The sequence below is a fragment of the Protopterus annectens genome, chromosome 10.part0 (genome assembly GCF_019279795.1).
Source record: "Protopterus annectens isolate FY-2018-M chromosome 10.part0, PAN1.0, whole genome shotgun sequence".
NCBI lineage: Eukaryota > Metazoa > Chordata > Ceratodontiformes > Protopteridae > Protopterus > Protopterus annectens.
In genome coordinates this window covers 1,565,985,340-1,566,008,198 of record NC_056744.1, presented here as the reverse complement: position 1 = coordinate 1,566,008,198, position 22,859 = coordinate 1,565,985,340, and the positions used below count along the sequence as shown (strand labels likewise).

General features: G+C 36.1%; 1 protein-coding gene across 3 annotated transcripts in view; it reads right to left on the bottom strand.

Annotated features, from left to right (window-relative positions):
• Positions 1 to 22,859, bottom strand: part of LOC122813734 (coagulation factor XIII B chain-like) — a 483,965-nt gene that overhangs the window by 453,811 nt on the left and 7,295 nt on the right. For all 3 annotated transcript variants that reach the window (XM_044086206.1, XM_044086207.1, XM_044086205.1), the window contains exon 2: positions 19,613 to 19,768. In XM_044086206.1, the coding sequence (XP_043942141.1) occupies positions 19,613 to 19,768 (156 nt within the window). The remainder of the gene's footprint in view (positions 1 to 19,612; positions 19,769 to 22,859) is intronic.

Sequence of the window (22,859 nt, the reverse complement as noted above, 5' to 3'; positions counted from 1 at the left end):
TAACAGATTGTTAATAAATACTGGGGGATCCTAGCAAGTGATGAAAAAATCAAAGGCATAGCTGGCAACAAACCTATTTTCATTCACAAAGGGGCAAGCAACTTAAAACATTTTGTGGAAGGTAACAATTGAGTTAAATCCAAGAATAAAAGGAGGGGAATAAAAAGCTGTGTTAACTGCAATCAATGTAAATATATTTTAGACCACTCAGGACTTCACTTAAATATAACTCTATGCACTCTTTAATTATGCTCATCTATGTAGAGAAAACCAAAAGAGAGTTGAGAAGGTGTATTTGCAAACATAATTATGACGTTTCAAAACACAAGTCATAAGAATGCACTATGCAGACATATACTTGTCTGTGTTTGTTTTAAACAGTTTTCCTTCCTGATACTTGAAAAAATTGACAAAAATTCTAAAGGTGGACCTTGGAAGGATCTTACTGAGTATCATGAACTAGTCTGGCAGCTCAGGTTAGATGCCACCCACAAACCAGGCAGCGATGATTCTACTTCCCTTGTTCCTGTACTTAAGAATAAAGCCCAAAGACTTTAAGCATATTTTAAAAAAGTGCAATTACCAACTATTTATTTATTATTTTATTACAATTTTTGCAGCCCACATATATATTCAGATTTTAATCTGCATTTTATCTATTTGTATTAACATTGCTGAATGGGGTCAGATCAGGTATCACAAATTTTTATATAAGTTTGATACTTTTATGAGATTTTAGATGAGGGTTTTATAGTGAATGAATAAATAACAACCATTTACTACTTAAGGACCCATTTTTATAAGTTTGGATATGTTTTAAACAAATCTTCTTTTTGAATGTTATTAAAATAAAATGCACACATATAAATTTATATATCTTATATGGTTTAAGATATATATATATATATATATATATATATATATATATATATATATATATATATATATATATATATTTTTTTTTTAATTTTACTTTAACTTGATCAACCAAATCAAGTGCCAATTAACTAATTAAGCTTGTGAATATAAAAGATCATGTATTCTGAAAGGGAATTAATATCATGAAGTCTATGTATTGGTAGATGGAAAGCTGCTGGTTAATAAAAGCTTTATTTTTAACTTTGGCTCCATGGTGCATTTGTGCATTTAATGACATTTAACTTCTTTATTCCACTCTTCCTTTTTGGAGTTGGTTAGCTGCTTTAAAGGTGGACATTTGGTGCTGCTGTTTTTGTTCTCCTTCCCAAAGGATACTAATATGCATGTCTTGCATTACTTTTAGTCCATGGCTTTGACACCAGTTGTTTGTCTGTGTCAGCTCTTCCTGGAAAACATTTGTGTTGGTATGGGAACCAATGACAGCTTCTAATTTGCAGTCATCTGCAAATTTAGTCAGCCAGAGGCCATTGGCATTTGCATTGAGTTCAGTGAAGTAAATGCCAAAAAGGAGCTATCCCTAAACCAATCCCTGAGGGTCTTCACTTGTTACTGGCCTCTTAGAAGAGGTGGGTTCCCCAGTTCAACTTCCTGGGTCCTGTTATTGAGCCAGTTGTCTATCTACCAGGTGATATAAGGGTTTGTCCCTGACCTTCTGAGTTTGTCAACAATGCCCAAGTGGGGTATTGTGTCAAAAGCCTTGGCCAGGTTAAAGTAGGCAGTGTGACCCATTTTGCTCTCATCCATTACATTGGTGACATTCTCAAAGAAGTCCACTAGGTTGAGTAGGAATGATTTGCCCTTGACAAAACCAAACTGGGCTGGGTCAAGTGTCTGAAGGTTTACTATATCATTATTGATCAATTCCATGATAATTCTTTCCATGACTTTGCATGAGACTTGTGAAAGTTATGGGTCTGTAGTTTCCAGGGTCTTAAGATGGCCCACCTTTGCTCAAAGGGATGACTGCTGCTGTTCTCCATTCATGAGGCATGAAGCTTGTTTGGAGGTCACAGTTAGATAGCAATTACGTAGGTCCTGAGAGGTCACATTTCATGGTATTTAGAAAGCATCCTGGAATATTGTCTGGGCCCATTGATGCACTGTTCCTGGCCTTAGAGAGAGCATTAAGGACCTGTTCCCTAGTGATAGCATGGAGAGCTGTATTTGATGGTATTGCCTGAGAAAGGCTGAGAGGGAGCGAGTAGTAAAACTGAAGCAGAATTTGTTGTCCACTAGGTTTGCTTTATCTTCTGGCTCAGTATTGGTGATTCCATTTACAATGAGCTCTGCATACAATTATGTATTGTCTTTGCGGTCATGGACATAGCTAAAGAATGCCTTGCAGTTGTCCTTGGTCTGATTTACCTCAGATTTGGCTTTGGTAGACTTTATTTGCCCTCTAAGTTGTTTGTTTAGTTTAATGGCAGTGTTTTTATCATGCTGGGTGCTGCACTTTCTAATTTTTGCCATGACTTTCTTCCTTCTGTTATATAGCCTACTGATTTTGTGACTCCATCAGGGCAGCTTGTTTTTTGAGTTAATTCTGCACTTCCTCCTGGTAGGCACAGCTGCCACTTTATATTAAAGTTGCAAATGGCTTTAAAAAATTAAGATTATAGCATGACTTTTAATGTTTTAGTTTCACTGTCTGCTTTATAAATGAAAAAAGTGACATCACTGTAGGTACTAGCAGTGATTTACAAAGAGCAGCAAAGCATTCTGGGTATTTAAAACAAAACACTTATTTAGAAGAAGAGCTATTTACATTGTGGTTTCACTAATAAATTATCACATATGTTAATTTTCACTGTAGTGTGCTCCACCTATGAGTCATAGCTAATAACTTGTTTACTAGGTTATAATTCTCTTCTGTTGCTGTAGTTAACATGAAAATGTTGTAGTTTATAGATTCATTTAGGTAGCGAATGTTCTTCTTTCTTTATTTTTTGTGATGTCATGGTAGAAGAATCTGGCTTCAAGAAAATTTTCAAGGCTGGTGTTTATCAGCAAAATTAAAGGCAAAAATAACACACCTTTGGCATCAAAATGCATAATTTGCATTGTATATGATAAGGAGGTCACACCCATCTATAAAAATTTGAAGTTCATGTGGATACTGCAGCAAAGCATTTTAAACTTATATCTATAACAGGATTAATATATGTCAGTGTGACTCAAGTTTGGCTTAACTGTGTTTGTTCTGCCCAATTTTTTTCTTGAACTGTATTTCCCCGAAATGATGGTTTACCACTGTTACTCAGAATGAGCTAGTATTATTAGATTTACCTTCCATGGCACTGCTGCAGCTAAGGGAAATACCAACACTGAAATGTACACTTTAAAGTGTAAATTGTATTTTCCCTAGGTTTGTAAGTCTCTGAGTGAGAATATATAAATAAGGTAGTTATGGGGTAAAGAAGGGTTCCACTGCTTAAAGAAGTATTGCCAAGATTTTATGATACAAGAACATTTATTTTAAATGAATGCAGGGGAATCCAATAGCAGATTTTCTGTCTACCTGTGGAAGTGTTCTCTAAAGTCGTATTGGTAAATAAAAATAAATATGCAAACACTTCCAAGAAAAACCTTAAAATTTCTGAATTTTGTTGCATACTTGGCAGATATGCAGATGTTCTCCCATTGTTCCATTGTAAATTTCCTTTCCAGTCTCTCTTTCCTATCTTCTTTGTCGTAGTCCTTACCTGGATTTGCCTAAAAAAAAAAAAAAACAACCAAAAAAAACACTTTGATCCGAAATTTTCTCATAGTTCTTAGTGCAGTATTAACTTGTAGTCCCACTAGTTTGTGACAGTAAAAACATGCATATATAGGTCCTACTATGAACCTGAAGGCTTTTGGCTGATGGCAAAGGATCTTGCTTCCCCCATAGTGCCTTTTTTTAGTCAAGGTCTTAAAAACAATCTTGCCAAAGTGAAAATTGCCAGTCATAACAAAATAAGGATTATGCTGCTAAACACTAGGAGCTTTAACCAAAAACTGCACACCCTGGAAACACTTCTATCACTTTAGGATGTAGATATCTGTGCAGTCACTTAATCCTGGTTCAAGGCCTGAGAGAGTACCCCGGCCTGCCAAGGCTACAATGCCTTCCACAGTTTCAGACCTCAAAATGAATGTGTGAAAACCAAAGGAGGTGGTGCTTCTATCTGTATTAGAGATAAATTCACCTCTCATCTAGTTAGATTGGACAACTCCATGGAGTTACTCCTAGTTCAGATTACAGTGAATAAGACTCCCATTCATGTCATAGCTAGTTGTAGATCCCCCTCCATAGATCATGATGCGCACAAAGCCTACTTGGCCATACTGGAGTCAATCCAAATATTGCCAAACACACTGGTTATGGGGGATTTCAATTATCCCACCATCAAACGGGAAACCTACTCTAGCCCCAACTCACTAGCATAAAAGCTCCTTGACATTGTTAACTTAAATGCCCTGGAATAAATTGTTCAAACCTCTACAAGAGGAACAAACATACTAGATCTAGTCCTCGCTAACATGACAAACAGATGCACCACCACATTTGTTGGACCCTCATTAGTTAAATCTGACCACAAATCAGTCGCCTTTGGGCTGCCTCTAATACTAGAACTCACAAAGGGTGAAATCAGATTAAAGAACTTCACCAAGGCAAATCATACTCTCCTAAGGGTAGGTATAAATGCATTCCAAGCCCCACCGCCAGCTGGAAGTGGCAACTATACCAAAGCTTACACTACTGCCCTGTACAATCACTTGTACAAGTGTATAGACTTGGCTGTTCCAGAGAGAAACAAAGCCAGATCCCCAAGTAAAAACAAGTTGCCCTGGTGAACATCCAGCATAAACAAACTTTACAACAAATGAAATAAGTTGCTATCTAAGAAATCTAAGGCGAGGCCCCAACAATGGAAGAGCAGCCTCCATGACCTCAACATGCAAAAAAGACAACATGTCAAATCCTCTAAGGGCAACTTTGAGAAAAACTTAGCAATCACAGCAAAGGAAAACCATAAGGCCTTTTACAGCTATATACATAGCCTAAAAGGTAGGACCCAAGCATGTGCCGAACTTGGGACTAACAGTATCACAAACAATTTACTAAAATAACAGGTTTTGTGTTAGCATGCATTTTATGAAGGATGTGAAGTCTGAATCTCAAATGTCTTTCATTAATTAGTGACCTCAATGGTGGCTGCAGTGATGCAGTGGTTAGCATTTTTACCTCACAGTAAGAGGTTATGTGGTTCGATTCTTAGCTGGGGTCCCTTCTGTGTGGAGTCGTGTGGGTTTCTTCCAGGTGCTCTGGTTCCTCCCACATTCCAAAGACATATAGTAGGTGGATTGGGCACTCTAAATTGGCTGTAGGTGCAAGTGTGTGTGCAAGTGAGTGGTATGGATGAACTACCGCAGCAGGGCTAGCCACCTGGCAGTGTAAACCTTGGTTCGAGATGACTGTCACTGTTGAAGTGACAACCTGATTCCATGTGTAAAATGGGAAAAAGGGGTTGAGGATGGATGGATTTAGTGACCTCAGTACATAAACATTTGTCGGAAGGGTACAAAATTTATGAGGAAGCGATCAGAAATATGAAGCAAAAATCTGGATAGTTGAGAGATGTGGAAAGCATGCTAGTAATATCCTTTGCTTTCTAGCAGACTAAGTCTCCCCATCTACAAACTCTATTCTTTGCAATTCATAAAAGACACATTTCTTAAACTTAATGCACATATTGCTGGGTTTATATAGGGAATTCATTTTATTATGCTTTTACAGACTCGTCAACAGATAGTAAAGGTAAAATTCCTTGAACATCAGTAGCCCAAAGGAAAAAAAAAGTCATAGAACACATAATTGATTGCTGTTTTCCACAATAAATCATTGCCAGTGTGATTTCTAATGCCAGTAATATACCTTGCATTTTAGCAGGCTGTCCATGTCTCTCCCTTTAACATCAAACTCTACACTTTGCAGATCATAAGAAACATACTTCTTAAACCTCATGCCTATTTTGCTTGGTGTAAATAGGGGTCATTGCACATTTACATACTCCTTTAGAGGCAGTCAAGGTGAAATTCCTTTAATGTCAGTAGCTCAAAGGGAAAAAAAAAACTCAAAAAACACAACTCTGAGTTCTGCAGGGAATCATTGCTAGTGTGATTTCCAAGGAAAATTTCTCCCTTTGGAGTTGGTGTATATGTGTATTTTATATATATATATATATATATATATATATATATATATATATATATATATAATTTCAGGGGTTATTGGGGGCTTGCTCCCCCCACACACACGCATCAGGGAGTACAGGAGGACTTGCCTCCAGCAACAAATGCTTGTGTTATTTATTTATTTATTTATTTATTTTTTGCACTTCTGTGTTTCGGGCATTATTTTTTGATGTTTCAGCTGATCAGCATTGGGGAGACTGGTGTTTTATAACAGACCACTTTTACAGCACAGATATGCTCATAGATTCTTTTAGAGACCTTTCTGCTTGTTTCTCGTACATAAAAGGCAAAAAATATGCACTTTCAGCTTAATAAACCATGCGGTTTGCAGTCCAAGTAAAATGGAAATTTGTCTTAATAGGTGTATTTAAACCAACAGGGACTATTTACCAAAACCCTTCAATGACTGTGACAGCAACACACAAAAATTGATAAGATTTAGTTAAAGTAATACAATGGAACTAAAAGGGCCAGAATTTTTATTCAGAATATTTTGCAAGTAACTGTGCCTCTTATTAGCAAACAATTATCCAACCACCTGCTTAGGCATATTTCATTAACATTTATACAGTTCTTTAAACCATCATTAAGAAGCCTTCATTCAAATGAATAAAAGTACTCATTGGCTTGTTAATTTAACATGAACTGAAATTTGTTTTCCATTTTTGGTTATATGCATATAAATAAAAACAACAGAACATGAAAGATTCAGCAGTGCAGAGCCCACTTTAATGTATGTGTGGTACCGGGTTTGATGGTAGCCTAAGGAAAGTTTATTTGCTTTTTATTTTGTACTAGAAACACATTTGTTCTGCAAAATGTATAATTCCAATGACCATGGAAAGTGTTCTCTTTTAAGGGCTTATAAGGACATTAAATGTATTTGTAAGTTTCTTAAGTGCTTCCATCTCCTGAACTAGCAGATCATAAAATGTCACATAGTCCAGTTCAAGAAATAACTGACTTTAACTGTCAAATGAAAGCAGGTATTAAAATGCAGACAGTTAAGAGACATATGGTAATATTATATATAGTGGTGTTCTCTGTTGTCTCTGGGTTGGTGTAGTTAAGCTGTCATCATTTACAGGTGACATGTCTAGTTTAATACATTTTGCTGTGGGAAAATAAAGCAACTAAAGAAAAGCATATTTAATGCTTCTTTTCCATAGAAAATAAAGTAATGAAGCCTTAGAGCACAACTGAGGGAGGAACTGAACTGTATACAAATGTGAGTTTGGTCTTTGTTCCCTCATGCCTCTTCTTGGAAGAACTTGGTGACACATCTGTGAAAGGTCTATCAGTATTTTAATATTTATCTAACTCATATCAGCCAGGGCCAGTATTTTCTAGTAATAGATAACTTGGCAGTCTGCTTATTTGTAGCTCAGGTTTTTCTGTGCATACTCTGTCCAATGTAATTGAAAGTAATTTTATTCTTCCATGTGCACTTTCTCACTTTTTGTATATTTAACACCTGACTGCACCGTTGACTTATTTTTTTAAATTAAGTTTATTCACTTTTATGTTCTTGTGGCTGGCCTTTATTATATGTGTATTATTGTTCTTTATTATCTGAGAAATGGGTTATCATTTATCACTGGTTAACATATCGCAGCTCTCCATCTCCACTTAGCTAGATCATTTGGGCCTGGTACCAATGAAAATATGAATGTATAGTATTTAATATTTGGTTTAATTAAGAAGAAACAGGTAACTAGATGTCTCTGCCTAGTTGTGGAGTTCCAGAGTAGTGGCAGTACTAACTTGCCAGGAAGCAAGTTATGGGGAATTGGAGACTTTTGGGTATATATAGGTGTATTTTTGAAAATACTAGCTTGTATAAAAGGCAATCACCATGGGCAAGGAACACTGAAAAATATTATATTTCACAGATAAAGTGATGAGAAAGAGGCCTGGGTTGCTAGGTGAAACATTCATCCCTGAAGGTGGAGTGTGTGCGGTCTAATTTAGGGGTGGCTGTTGCCATCTCCTTCCCAGGACAGCAGTATATATTCCCTTTATGCTCTTGGAGCCAGGCTACTGTCTGAGAAATGATTATTGAGTTAGACTTGTATGCACTTTCTTTTATTTATCCTACTGGGTACCAGTCATGTCACTCAAGACAGCATTCCTATGGTGCCGGCTATAATGATTTCTTCGTATTTGTGTGGCAGGGTATGCCATCAATCATCACATTTAGGTGTCAGTGATACATTTTTTGTCACATTTTTGGTTGGCACTGATGGATTCAAACCCCTCTTATGCTAACAGTCACAAAATGATCATTTCACTACACAAAAATATTCTTATTGTATTTATTGATTTAGTTAGTTAGTTGCTTCTGTTTACCAGCAAAGTCCAAATGGGCTGAGTAACCCCTTATCAGTGAAGGCCCAGGGAAAAAACCTCCACTAACAACACAAAGAGCATAGTACATGGCATCACAGAATTATCTGGAAAGAAGAACTGTTAGTTCTTCATGTAATGGCATGATAGGCACTAAAAAGTGTGGAATGTGTTCTTCTTGTAGGTATGTTAGCACTGTTAATACCTTTACTATCAAACAACGTGTTTATTATTTTAAAGGTTGCTATTCTTGTAGCACATCCAACATAGTGTATTTAGCACAGTGCAATCAATGCACTGCATTTTACATAGGAAAAAGTCGTAGAAAATTTAAGAAGCGGATATATCAACATATTCTTGACATCAGGAATAAAGAACTACAAACACCTTATATAGGCATGTAGAAAAGAATGCAACTCATAGTTTTAATTTTTTGATTATCGAACAAGTTAAAAAAGATGCTCAGGGATGGATCATTGAGGAACATTTAGATCAAAAAGAATTGGTATGGCAATTGGTGTTTAATGTGTGCAATTACCCTGGCATCAATGATTCATGTTCTGTTATTGCTTTATTGAAATTGAAATGGTCTATAATCAACTATGATTAATGCTTTAATCCTATTGGTTTTTGGAGATACACGTGATAGTTGATGAGGGGGTATATATGAGTGTGTTTTTTGTATTAAAAAGTTGTTCTGACGAAGTTTTTTATGAAAGTGCTCAACCAATAAAATTTCTTGCTCCTTGGAAGAAGTTGCACTGGTCTTACAGTAATACAGCAGGTTACAATCGCAAAATAATTTATAACATTTGGAGAGAATTTTGTAGGTTGAACATGGGTTATTAATGCAGCATCTGGGTATAGGTACTCAAAAATATGTTCAGTCTATTAGGTGGACAAAAATATGTACAGTCTATACAAGTGACTTTGTGTACATATTGACCTTTTTTAATTTTTTTAGAACTTTTGGAGTATAATTTTAATAGGAGGAGTTTGGACGTAAAGGGGATATTGGAGTGATGTAAAAGGAGATCAGTCATGTGTAGAGGACAGGAATTAGGGTGGAAATAGAAAAAAGATGGATATGGAAAAGGAAAGAGTTTGCGGGTGAGTAGGCTAGTGGGGAGTTGGAGTGAGACAACCCTTTTTTGACTTTCCTGGTAAACAAAGGCAAGTAAACAATTCAGTGATAAATATTTATGATGGTAGATGTAGAAAAAGAAGAAAAAAATATTACACATGGTGTTTAGTGTCAAATGCAGAGAATTTGAGAATTTAATTCAGCATGAGAAGAGACAAGTGTTGAGAAGATGCTGTTTTAATTGAGGTTTGAATAATGCTGATGTGTCCATTTGTCTCATGGGAATGTCACCCTGTTCCAGCGCTTGAAGACTGAGAAGGAGAAGAGCGATTCACTGGTAGTATTGCTGGGTTTATACTGTTGGGTTTACTTAAGGCAAGAAGGTGCTAGTCACCTGAGTGTAGGGAGCAAGTAGGAGAATAAGGCTGAATGATATATTTTAGTGCAAAACAGCTTTGAGGTTAGTTGATGAGATTGTGGATTATTACCATTTGGAGGAACCAATTTAGATGTTTTGGGGTTAGACAGAGATGTATTTTGTAGGAGAGAGTAGCTGTGAGTTTAGCTATTTTATTGTAACACTGTTACAATCAAAACCAAAATGACTGGTATCCTTAAGCCCACGGAACAAATCCAATGACGAAATAAAATTAGTAGCTTCCTCAGAACAGAATAAAAAATGCGCCAAACATTTAAAACTTTAAATAGTATTTGTGTCATAATGACATCATAAACAAACTTCACGAAGGACACACCCATTTCAACAAAAAACAACTTAAAACCAGAAACATCTAATAGATAAAATGTACATAAAACATTTCAAATAATTGATTGTGACATGACATTAGCTACAAGCTCAAAACCTTTTTTTAAAATTTTGAAACGTAAATTTATATAAAATAAAATAGCAGCATAACCTATCTCAACAAGATACCTAACAAGTTTATATTTTCATTAAAACACTAAATATATAATGAATAAATCTAGATACTTAAAGAAACAAAAAGTATTGTAATTATGTATGCCTCCAAGGGTCAATATTAAACCATTATCTCAAATAGCTTTTGAGCTTCAGGACACATGAAATATTACAGCTTTCATTGAGCCCAGGAACGTCTAGTTTAACCATTCTAACTCATGATTTTCCAACAACAAAGATGTGGTCAATTGCCATGAAATGAAAACTATGGCCTGGTGAACAGGAAATATGTTTAGCCAGAGCATTGTCACTTTTATTGTTTCTAATGGCATAAACATGTTGGTAGATACGCTCTTGGAGCTTACGGTTGGTCTTACCTACGTAAAAAGCCATACAGCAGTCACACAAAGCCACATAGACAATAGACTTAGTTTCACAATTGATTTTGTGATAGATTTGGTATTTTTTGTTCCTAATAATGAAAGAGCTACCTGTTCTCAAAAAGTGGCACCAGTTACAGAAGTTTGTTTATGATGTCATTATGACACAAATACTATTTAAAGTTTTAAATGTTTGGCGCGTTTTTTATTCTGTTCTGAGGAAGCTACTGAAGGATCAGTGACGAAAACGCATTTGTTTTAAGTAAATAAATGTTGCGTTAAGCAAATTTTATTTGGTCATTGGATTTGTTCCGTGGGCTTAAGGATACCAGTCGTTTTGGTGTTGTTGCTCACGTTTGTTTTTGCTCTTTTTCTTGGTCTGTTTATGGCTACTGGTAGTCCTGTTTGCCCTGGACCTTCCAATTTACTTGGCGACAATGGTTCTAGCTCTGGTAATGACAGCTTCGATATTATGTCGATATTGCTGTCTCTTTCACAGCGCTTGGATGCTTTAAATTCACGTTTGGAAAACTTTGACCGTATGGACAATCATAGAGCTAGTGCTACTAGCTCCGACATTTCTCCACAACTTAATCAGACTATCAATAGTTCTACGCAGCCGATTCCAGCTGGTCAACCCGTGGTGTTAGTGAGATCACCTGATGCTAATACTTTAATGATTTACAAGGTTTGTTGTCTTCTTTATCAGATAAGTTAAAGCTGTTTGATAACAAACAGCAATGCCTAAATGAGAACATCGTCCCTAAGGGTTTAAGAAGTAACTTTTCACCTACTGGTCTTCTACCGGAGCCAGCTTTTCTTTCTGGTTTAACAGCTCTGTTTGAAAGGCAAGGGTCTCAGTTAATGGAGCTCATGATAAAACACTATTCTAAAGCCTTTACATCTTTGTCTTCTGAAATTACGGACTTGGACAATGTAATCAAACTTGATATAGATTTTGTCCGCTACAAGTATGATTACAATCGTATATTTGTCAGCATAGATGCGCTTTTAGTTAAACTGAAAGCGAATAAAACCAAAAAACTTGTCAGAGACAGGTCTGCATACCAACATTTGAATGCTTACCCTAAACTTATAGATAGATCTTGTCAGGTTACTCCTAATGGGAGAAACCATACTGAAGTTGATGGTGAGCGGCCGCCTGACAATTTGGATGTGATAGATGAAGAATTTGAGGACCAACCAGCACATGGTCCAAGACGTAGTAATAGAATTAAGACTGCTTATCACAATAATTTACCACCTAACAACAACAGGAATGTTAATAACAACAGGAATAATTTTTTAGGGACTCGGAACAACCGCCAATCCCAGAACAGGAACAAGAATCATTACAACTAACGGGTGCAGAAAACCATCCTTCCTCTTCTGATTATGCTCCTCGTTTTCGTGTTGTTTTAACAAATAAGAAAGGTGACTTTCATGTTTACAACTTTTCAAGTGCTGTTTTGGATGATGATTTGGTAGAGTTACTATCTTTGGGTTACACCTTTGTTCCTAGTAAATGTTGCAATCTAGCTAGGGCAATTATTGACTTGAAATGTTTTGTTCGCAAGCTTAATTTGAATCTGTTATTTAGTAACTCTCTTATTAATGACTGTACAGGTTTAAAACTTACTAGTGTATTCAACCCACCTTTACATCCTGGGTTGCATACTTTTGAAAATGTTTGTGAAATGGATTTTAGACATTTATTAGGGGGTAATAAGGTGGGACCAACTGCACATAATTTTAACATTACTAAAGAGCAGTCTTTGGTGTTGCACAACTTGAGTCAATTACCAGTTAGGGTCATCAAACCTGACAAAGGTGGAGGCCTAGTGATTTTTGATAAATTAGAGTACAATGAAAAAATGCTTGCAGTGCTTCATTCACCAGCCTATTCTGTTTCGTCCCTCAATGAAATGAATGTCACATATAAAAGAATCAGAGGTTACTTAAGGGACTTGTTTTTGGAGGGTAAAATAGACTTGGATACTTATAATTTCTTGGACATTATGTTTCCTAAAACTCCAGTAATGTTCGGAATCCCTAAGATTCATAAGGATTTGGTGAATCCACCTATGAGGGCATTAGTGGATGGTAGATCTTCTATGACACACCCTGCTGCTCGTTTGATTGATACTATCTTGTCTAAATACCTCAAATCTTTACCTGGGATTTGTAAGGATTCTTGGACGTTTCTCAGTAATATCAATAGTATAGATTTCGACCCATCTTATAACTTTTTAACAATTGATGTGGTCGACCTTTATACGTCTATTCCACATCTAGAAGCAAGAGAATGGACTAGTTGTCTGTTGAAAGAACTAAATGCTTCTTGTGATGAGATAGACATTGTTTCGGAACTTTTGGACATTGTCCTCAGTTCTAATTTTTTCATTTTTGAGAAACAATTTTTCTTACAAAAACAGGGTATTGCTATGGGCTCCCCTTGTGGAGCGAGTGTGGCGAACTTTTTTATGGCATATTGGGAGAAACATTTTCTCCTGAATAATCCTGTATTTCAAGATGATATTAAGTTCTACACTCGCTTCCTTGATGACATTTTCATTCTTTTTTGTGGAGATGGCTCTTCAGCTAATGAGTTGGTAGAGTATATGAACTCTACCACTGAGTTTCTTAAATTTACATACCAATTTTCTACCTTGACCATTGACTATCTTGATGTGAAGTTAGAGAAGAATGCCTTTTTAAATGCATTCCATTCTTCTATTTTTAGGAAACCTACTTATTGTAATTCCTTTTTGCATTTTTCTAGTCAACATCCTTACAAACAAAGACGGTCAATTGTCAAAGGTCAATTGGTTAGGGCGGTACGTATGTGCAGTTCTCTGGATGCATTTCAACAAGAATGTTCTTTTTTGAAGAATTTGTTCATCAATCGTGGTTATCCTATCAGGTTGGTGGATGAACTCATAGAGGAAGTCGACCAAAAGAGATTGGTTGGTTTCTACAAACCGCTACTTAACCAAGTTGATGCCCCTCTAGTTGCTCTCCCCCTTTTGAGTAATACCTTTTCTTTTGTTGTGCCTAAATTTGGACAAACACATAATTTCAATTTAAGTTTTATCACAACTTTTAATACAAATTCCCAACAGATTTGGGATATTATTTGTAAAACTTGGCAACTTATTATAACCAATTCTTTATTATTGGAGAAATTTGGTCCTAAACCTTCCGTTACCTATAAAAGAGGTAAAAACCTTAAAGAACTTTTACAAAGGAACAATGGTAGTTGCCCTTTCACTAAGTTGAAAGGCACATTCACCTGTGGGGCCTGTAACTGGTGCCACTTTTTGAGAACAGGTAGCTCTTTCATTATTAGGAACAAAAAATACCAAATCTATCACAAAATCAATTGTGAAACTAAGTCTATTGTCTATGTGGCTTTGTGTGACTGCTGTATGGCTTTTTACGTAGGTAAGACCGACCATAAGCTCTGAGAGCGTATCTACCAACATGTTTATGCCATTAGAAACAATAAAAGTGACAATGCTCTGGCTAAACATATTTCCTGTTCACCAGGCCATAGTTTTCATTTCATGGCAATTAACCACATCCCAAGTAGTATTAGGGGTGGCCCTACTTCTTTGTTGTTGGAAAATCATGAGTTAGAATGGCAGGTTAAACTAGACGCTTTCTCTTTTCCTGGGCTCAATGAAAGCTTTAATATTTCATGTGTCCTGAAGCTCAAAAGCTATTTGAGATAATGGTTTAATATTGACCCTTGGAGGCATACATAATTACAATACTTTTTGTTTCTTTAAGTATCTAGATCTATTCATTATATATTTAGTGTTTTAATGAAAATATAAACTCGTTAGGTATCTTGTTGAGATAGGTTATGCTGCTATTTTATTTTATATAAATTTACGTTTCAAAATTTTAAAAAAAGGTTTTGAGCTTGTAGCTAATGTCATGTCACAATCAATTATTTGAAATGTTTTATGTACATTTTATCTATTAGATGTTTTTGGTTTTAAGTTGTTTTTTGTTGAAATGGGTGTGTCCTTCGTGAAGTTTGTTTATGATGTCATTATGACACAAATACTATTTAAAGTTTTAAATGTTTGGCATGTTTTTTATTCTGTTCTGAGGAAGCTACTGAAGGATCAGTGGTGAAAACGCATTTGTTTTAAGTAAATAAAAGTTGCGTTAAGCAAATTTTATTTGGTCATTGGATTTGTTCCGTGTGCTTAAGGATACCAGTCGTTTTGGTTTTGTTGGTCAAGTTTGTTTTTGCTCTTTTTCTTAACACTGTTACAATGTGAGAAGGTTGGAAATTGATAAGTATTATGGAGGAATAAAGAAGGGTATGGAATAAGGTAGTGGAAATTGTTTTAATGATAGTGTATGTGAGCTATTATTTTGCCCTGTATAGACATTCAAGTTTTTTGTGTATTTTTATTGATTGTTGTATATGGTAGTGAAATTTCACATGCTTGTCAGTTATTACCCCAAGTAACTTAGTTTGAAAGACTGTTTCTATTGTGTTAATGTCTGAGGTTACAGTTAGAGCAGGATTTTGGTGGGTGAAATTCTTTGGTGTACATATCATCAACTTTAGGGTTTAATAGCAGTTGGTAGTTTTCTAGACAGGTTTCAATGGCTGACAAGGACTCTTGCATCTGCAGTTGGAAATCAGTTAAGTTTTTGGCTGAGCAGATAAGTTTGGAGTTTTCTACATATTGGACTGTTTGGGCATATTTGGTCAAGGTGAGGTAAAATATTGAATAGGAGAGATTTATGTATGGACCCTTGCAGGAATCCAACTGTTACTGGCAGAAAAAAATGAATTTAGCTAGCCATTTAACTTGTTCTTTATTTGTTAGATAGCTATAGAACCACAGGAGGGATGACTTACTGATGCCACAGTGAAAAAGTTTCATAAGGAACTTTTGGTGAGAGACTAGGTCAATTGCCTTAGATATGTTAAGAAATAATGAGGAAAATAAATTACCAGTGTTTCTATTTTGGTTTACATAATTTATGAAACTTATGAGATCAGTAGCCGAGCTGTGAAAAGGGTGTAAACCATGTTGGGTAGCAGAGAGTTGTTTGTGGAGAGGTGTTTTAAAAGTTGGATGTGAATATAGTGTTCAAGGATTTTGGATAAGGAAGAAAGGGTGGTGATTGGTCTATAGTCTGAGATATCCCTTTGATATCCACCCCTGTGTGAGGATAGTATAAAGGATTTTTTCTAGAGTGTGGGGACATAGTTTTCAGGGACAGACCAGTTGATAAGAATAGAGATAGGGTTGGTCTACAGCATCAGCAACCATTTTTAGGTACTTGGTAGGAAGACTGTATACTATAGTTGTTGGCTTAAGTTTTTGAAGGCATTTTTTAGTGTAGATTGGAACTGATTTGAAGTTAAGGACACTATGAAATCTGTAAGTTGCAGGGGAACATGAATGAGGGGATAATTGTTTTTTTTTTCTGAGAAAAGATTGATCGGGTGAAGTAGTTGTTAAATTGAGTGGAAAAGGTGCCAATCTGTTTAGCAGTGAATAGAGTGATTTGGGTGGTTTGACTAGGATTTAGAAGGTTGTTGGTTGACACAAAGAGTTGTTTAGCATTTAGTTTATGGTGCGTTAAAACAAGGTATAGTATGATTTATTGTCAAGTCATATTTGATATTCAGTTTGATTTCTTTACTGCTTGTAACATAATAGGTTGATTTATGTTTTGGTATTAGACCAATCTTTCCAAACTTTATCTCTTTGCTTCATGAGTGAATTACTCTTCCTAGTTAAACATGGAGCAGGCCAAGATTTAATTCTCTTGGTTTTAAGGGCAGTGTGGGAGTTAACTGTAGTAAGAAACACAGTATTGAATTTAGAGACTGCTTCACCCAGCGGAAGAGTTTTTAGTATATTCCAGTTGAAGAATTTTATATTCTGTACAAACTTTCTACTCGGAGTACAGAGAGGTTACTGTTTGCTTGTTTATATTGATGTTGCTTTTAGGTATGACTTTGATGTCTTATGGTGAAAGCTGGGAGATGATCACTTAACATACTTTAGAACATCTAAGATGACATTATTTGTTTGTGAACAATGACAAGAATCCAGTCCAGTAAGGATTTGTACTTTTATTCTACCTAGCCGCAGTTGCTATTCATAGATTAGTACTAGGCTAACTGCCCTTGCGAGCCATTTTAAGCCTTGCCAATTATCCCTTGTGAGACTCAAACCCTACACCTTGTGTTTGTAAGGCAAACACCTTAACCATTAGGCCACCCTCTCAACCCTTTGTACTCCACTTTAGTTGAATGAAACCATTTAGCTGTGTTGAGTATGAGTGTTGTTTCAGGTGGTTACTAGCCAGTTGATGTTTAGGTCACCCAGAGTGAAAGTTTCCACATTAATGTGGGATGATAGCCAGTAGATGATGTTTTCAGTGTTGTACGCCTCTTTAGTTGTAGTTCAGAGATAAGCATTTTTTGCATTGTTGAATTGTAGGGGAAGATGGGGAATGGAGAGAGAGTAAGAGCTTTTTTATAGATGATAGCTACTCTGCCAGCCTTTTTATATGTTCTATCCATATGGATGATTTTTACAACTGTGAGGGGGGTAGGATTTCCTCATTTTTGACGTTTTGCTTTAATCTGGTTTCTTTGGTGAACAGAATGTCAAAGCGTAGGTTGCTATGCAAGCATGCACATCTGTTATTTTGTTACAGATGCTCCTAAAGTTAATATGATAGAATTGTAATATAGTTTTTTTACTGGCCTGTTGGTTAGGGATGGGGCAGTTTATAGCTGTTTGGGAGTTTGTGGTTAGGGACTTGTGTATCAGACCTGGGCTTTCCCCTCATGATCAAACCAGGCCAACTGTAGATAAATCCTGATACACCCTGTCATGAATTAATACTTAATTATGTCACAGCAGGGGGGCCAAATAAGGAAGTAAAACAAGGAATTAAAAATTCCTAAGCAGATGCTGAGTCTTCTACACATGTGTGTAGGGATTTGCTTTCTTCTTTCAATTTTTATTTTATACCTACCCATGGTTACATAACAACATAGGTTTGTAAGCCAGATGCTTCACAGCACAAGTCATCTTCCACTAATGCTATGATAAAAGGAGCCATCTTCCACTTAACGCTATAAGAGGAGCAATCTTTCAGTTATAGTATGATAACAGGAGCCATCTTCCACTTATGCTATGATAAGAGGAGCCTTCTTCTACATATGCTATGATAAGAGGAGCCATTTTCCAGTTAAACTATGATAAAAGGAGCCATCATCCACTTATGCTATAACAGGGTGAAATAACAATGAAACGTGCCCATATGTAGTGTAGCCTGGAGTATTAGCCTAATCTGTGGATTATTGTGTGCTTTTGAGCAGTGTTCTGAAACACTTGTACTTTTAGACATAAATTACATTTTTCTAATAAAGTCTTGATAAAATGAACTTTAAAAATATCTCTCTGTACACATTATTGCCTTTCTACACATTTGTTTGGACTGTGACAGCTGATTGACAGCCATTTGAATGAATGCCACTGAATCAAGGGATAACCATCTGAAATGTCAGAACCCACTAGAGTGAGTCCCGAAATATGGAGACTGAATAGCCAAACGATCGAACTTATGTATACTAAGTCCGAGAAGCTATTTCTCAGAATATTCCCTTTTCTCTGAGACATTGCAATCTCAGGGTTGGTATATAGGGGTGTGGGGGTGCAGAGGGCAGACGTTTTAAGGAGAAGAGAGATTTTCAAAATTCCCTCTTCTCCCATGTTTTCAGTGGGTTTTCTTTTTTGACTTTTCAGCACTTGGCATTTCAACATTTGAATAGGAAGCCAGATCAAGGTAACATTTCAGAAGCAACTTTCACCAGCACTGAAGTTTTCTCTTTTCTTCACTGTACTGCAGCCTTGGAGTAGGTATGCATAATATTTGGGGAGTTGGAGTATCCCCACTTGGGTTATAGAGGGAGCTTTGTCTCCTGCAAAAAGAATTAAAAAGACCTCTGGTGTTTGTAGAATGTTGTTTTGCTGTTCTTTTTTTAATCCATGTTAGTCAGTTGACATGACCCCATCTGTTTATGTCTGTTTTCTTGTTCACATCCTTACTCAGTATACCCCATGCCTGGATAAATTTTGAGTTCTTGTAAGCCATATGACTTGCAGAGTAAGCGATCTTTTACACATGGGATGTTGATTTTGTAAAATAATACACAAAGATATGTCCATATGCAATGGAGTCTGGTTTGTTGTCTTGCCTGCATAATTAAAGAGCTTTGTGTCATACAGCATGTTGAAGCTGCTTCATTCATTGGGTAATTTAATGCCTTTTATAATAATTCAATAAAGGAAAACTTAGACATGTCTTTGTAATCACAGTACTTCCTGGTAATATTTAACATCTGACAGGCTAAGCAATAGGATATAAAGTTCTTTAACCGAATTTATCTTGCACCTGTTTGTGTTTCATATAATGATTAGCATAAAATGTTACCTTTAGTATCATGCATGGAGGGCACAGCTGACAGTACCACTCCAGACCAACAAAAGGAATAAATACAATGATTTCTAGATTTGAGTGACATATGCCATCAGATGAACTTCACTCACTGATATATCAGCACAATACATGTACGTAAAAAGACAATTTCATAAGTTCAGCTGCTTGAAAGAAATGAAAAGCTAATTGTTGAAGAAAAATGCTTACCTTGACATATTGGAGGGGAAGGATACCATCCAATATAGTGACATTGACTTATCCTGGTGCCATTTAATACATATCCAGGGTTGCAAGAAAATTTGACTAAGCCATCAGCAGTTTTGTACTGCCCATGTTCAATGTTTGGAATCTTACACTGAATTCCTAAAAGAAGGAAAAATATATGTATAGTGAAGAGATATACTATATACTGTATCAAGGTGAAGTTGATAAAATATACACATCCTGTAACAGCTTTGATGTTATGGCTTTAACTGTGCATGACATTAGGCATTTATGGATTATTGTTCCTTGCCCTCTGTACTACAAAGGCTGCAAATTTAGCTTTAGGAAGGAACTGAATGCTTTTAAGCTTGGATGTTAAATTATTATTTATGTTATGGATGCCACATAGGAATATATGCTTAGTTTTTGCAAGACTTATTGATTCGAAAGTGCAGTTTATACATATCTGTCAAACTAAAAACATGTTAATAAAACTCCACATACATCAGTTAAACTGAAAAATGTGACTCACAGCTCCGTGATGTGGGATACCATGATGGCTTGCCTTCATACTCGCTGTAGAGAGAAAGTAAAGCTTAGGCAGTGCAAATATTCTTCTTCTTCAGGGAATCAAAGTGGCATGATAAAAAAATGAGAGAGAGAGAGAGAGAGAGAGCACTTGTAACCTGAAATTCTTTTTAAGTTTATGTGTTATATCTCTCCATTATCTGTGAAGAAGCTGCATCTTTGGAAGATTCTGGAAATAATGAAGGTGGCTATTATACCCTGAGACTCAGATATCACTGATGCTCTATGGACATCTATATCTATACCCTACATCTATGATTTGCTTTCAGCAGGAGCTCTTTTGTGAAATGGACCCAGAATGAATGTGAGACCTGAGACTCACAGGCTACAACCTATAATGGGAGTGTGCACTAAGTTCTAACCTCTCAATCAGCAAATGTATCAGTGTTTCAGATAGCCAATTTTATTAAATCCATTCAACTGCAATGATCTTGTAAACTTTAAAATAAAGCAGTTTATTCACAAATTCGCTCGAAAGACAGGACAGCAGCTACCTAAGCTAAACACTTGTCGACTTTATATCTGCAATGTAGGTCCCTTTCCATTCCACCTTACAGTCTAAATTCCTAAGGGAGAATTTTCAGAGATAATAACTGAAAGATTCCTTGCATACAAAAACTAAAATCAGTGGCCATGGGACATATGAACATAATATTATTAATGCCCTTTTATTTAAACATACTGCTGCATAACATGACACAAACTGCTGCATAACATGAAATGCATATCTACATAACCTTTGCCCTCCCAGCAGCCAGAACATTCCATCCTATATCAAACAGTACTTATGAGAAACAAAATGTGTAATGTATGACAACTAGTACACAGTAACAACACTATTTACATCTATAAGTTCACTTTCTTATGGCCAATATGTAAAGTAAGAAACCACTGTTATAATAGTTGTAATGGTTTTGTACCAGTTATACAGTGTAAGTCCATCTGTCAGTATATATCATCTATAAGTCCATCTGTCAGTAGTATGCATAATCTAGTTATGATTATGAGAACTATAATAGGAAGAAAGTATTCTAGAATGGCACATCAATGACATGAACTGAGACAAAATAGGAGCCCACTGAGGTATATACTTTTCATTCCAGTGGGACACAAATACTAACAAAAAAAGTCTATTAATTCTTGAAACACTACCCATGAAAGTATGCAGACAGTGAAATTCAAAGATGTTTTTGCAGAATTAAGAAAATCCCGTGGAAGCTAAACCAGGAAACTATAATTTATCAAAAATTAAAGAATAAATTGTGTTCCATGAATGGTCTATAAATCCTTTTATTAATTTCAGAGTAAGCAGTTTTATCAAGAGACTTCAGACTACCACTTAATCACTGAACACTTATGCTCATAGGCACAGCACCACCCATTAATTAAAACTCATTTGTTTAAATTTAAAAATAAACTTAAATCAATACTACAATTAGCTCCTGGATCGCCACTTCTATTTTTCTGATTTGTTAAACATTGTTTTACTGCAACATATTGTCTATCAGTGTAGGTACAGCCGTGGTGGTGCAGCTGTTAGCATTGTCGCCTCACAGCAAGAGGTTCTTCAGTTTGATTCTTGGCTGGAACATCTTCTGTGCAAAGTCTGTATGTCCTCCCCACAGTCGAGTGAACTTTAGAGACATGCAGGTAGGTGTGTGTGTGTGTGTGTGTGTGTGTGTGTGTGTGTGTGTGTGTGTGGGTGTGCCTTCTTTGTAGGTTGGGCACTGGGCTGGCAACTCAACACTGTAACAAGCCACTGCCAATCATTAGTGGACTGGAGTTCCACTATGGTGACCCCTAACCGGGAAAAGCCAAAAGATTGTTATTGTCTATCAAGGTATCATTTGCCTTTCTAGTGTTAATAAATGGGAAGAGTATTTTCCAGGTATGAATGTAAAAAAATGAAGAAAAGTGGATACTCTAGACTTGATTTGTTCCTACTTCATAATTTTTTAGTGTCAATACAAAATGTGATTCTCTAGGCCAAATGAGACACAATTTAAAGTGATTTCTAAAGTTAGAATACACCTGTGAAAGCCAACATACCTGCCAGACAAGATCTTATGGCATTTGGTATCAAAGAAAAATGGTGAGCCATTTGTGTAAAGATATGCAAATCCCACCCATTTTCAGAAAAGATCAAACACTCCATACTAAAATGCAATAAAGTTGAAATGACAACCTTTTTTGCAGCTTTGATACTTCCAGCTTTTGAAACACAATTTGAGAACTAGTACTCCAGTAGAAGAATATCTTTGAAATGGGTGTTATATTTCAGCCAACTAATGGGCCAAGAGTGCTTAATACATCTGCTTTATGTTACTACATTTGGGTACTTGCTCATTTTTGGATGGGTTAAAGTGTAGTAGGTCAGGCAATCTGTGATCTTTGAAAGAACCTATAGAACTCTAAGTAACTACCCAGAGTGAGAAGCTCAGATAATCTGAAAAGAGCCTTATGGGTACTTTCATTTCAAAGCAAATAAATGCTGAGACTTTCTACCAGAGAATAATCTTTGATATCTGGTTCTTATTCTTCTCATGCAATAGGAGCTGAAAATCTAGTAAAGCCATTCCTGAAAGAGCAGGGTGTGCTTTAAATCCCACACAGCTCATAACTGGTTGTTAATAGAATTTTACTAATATGTTGGTATAAGGTA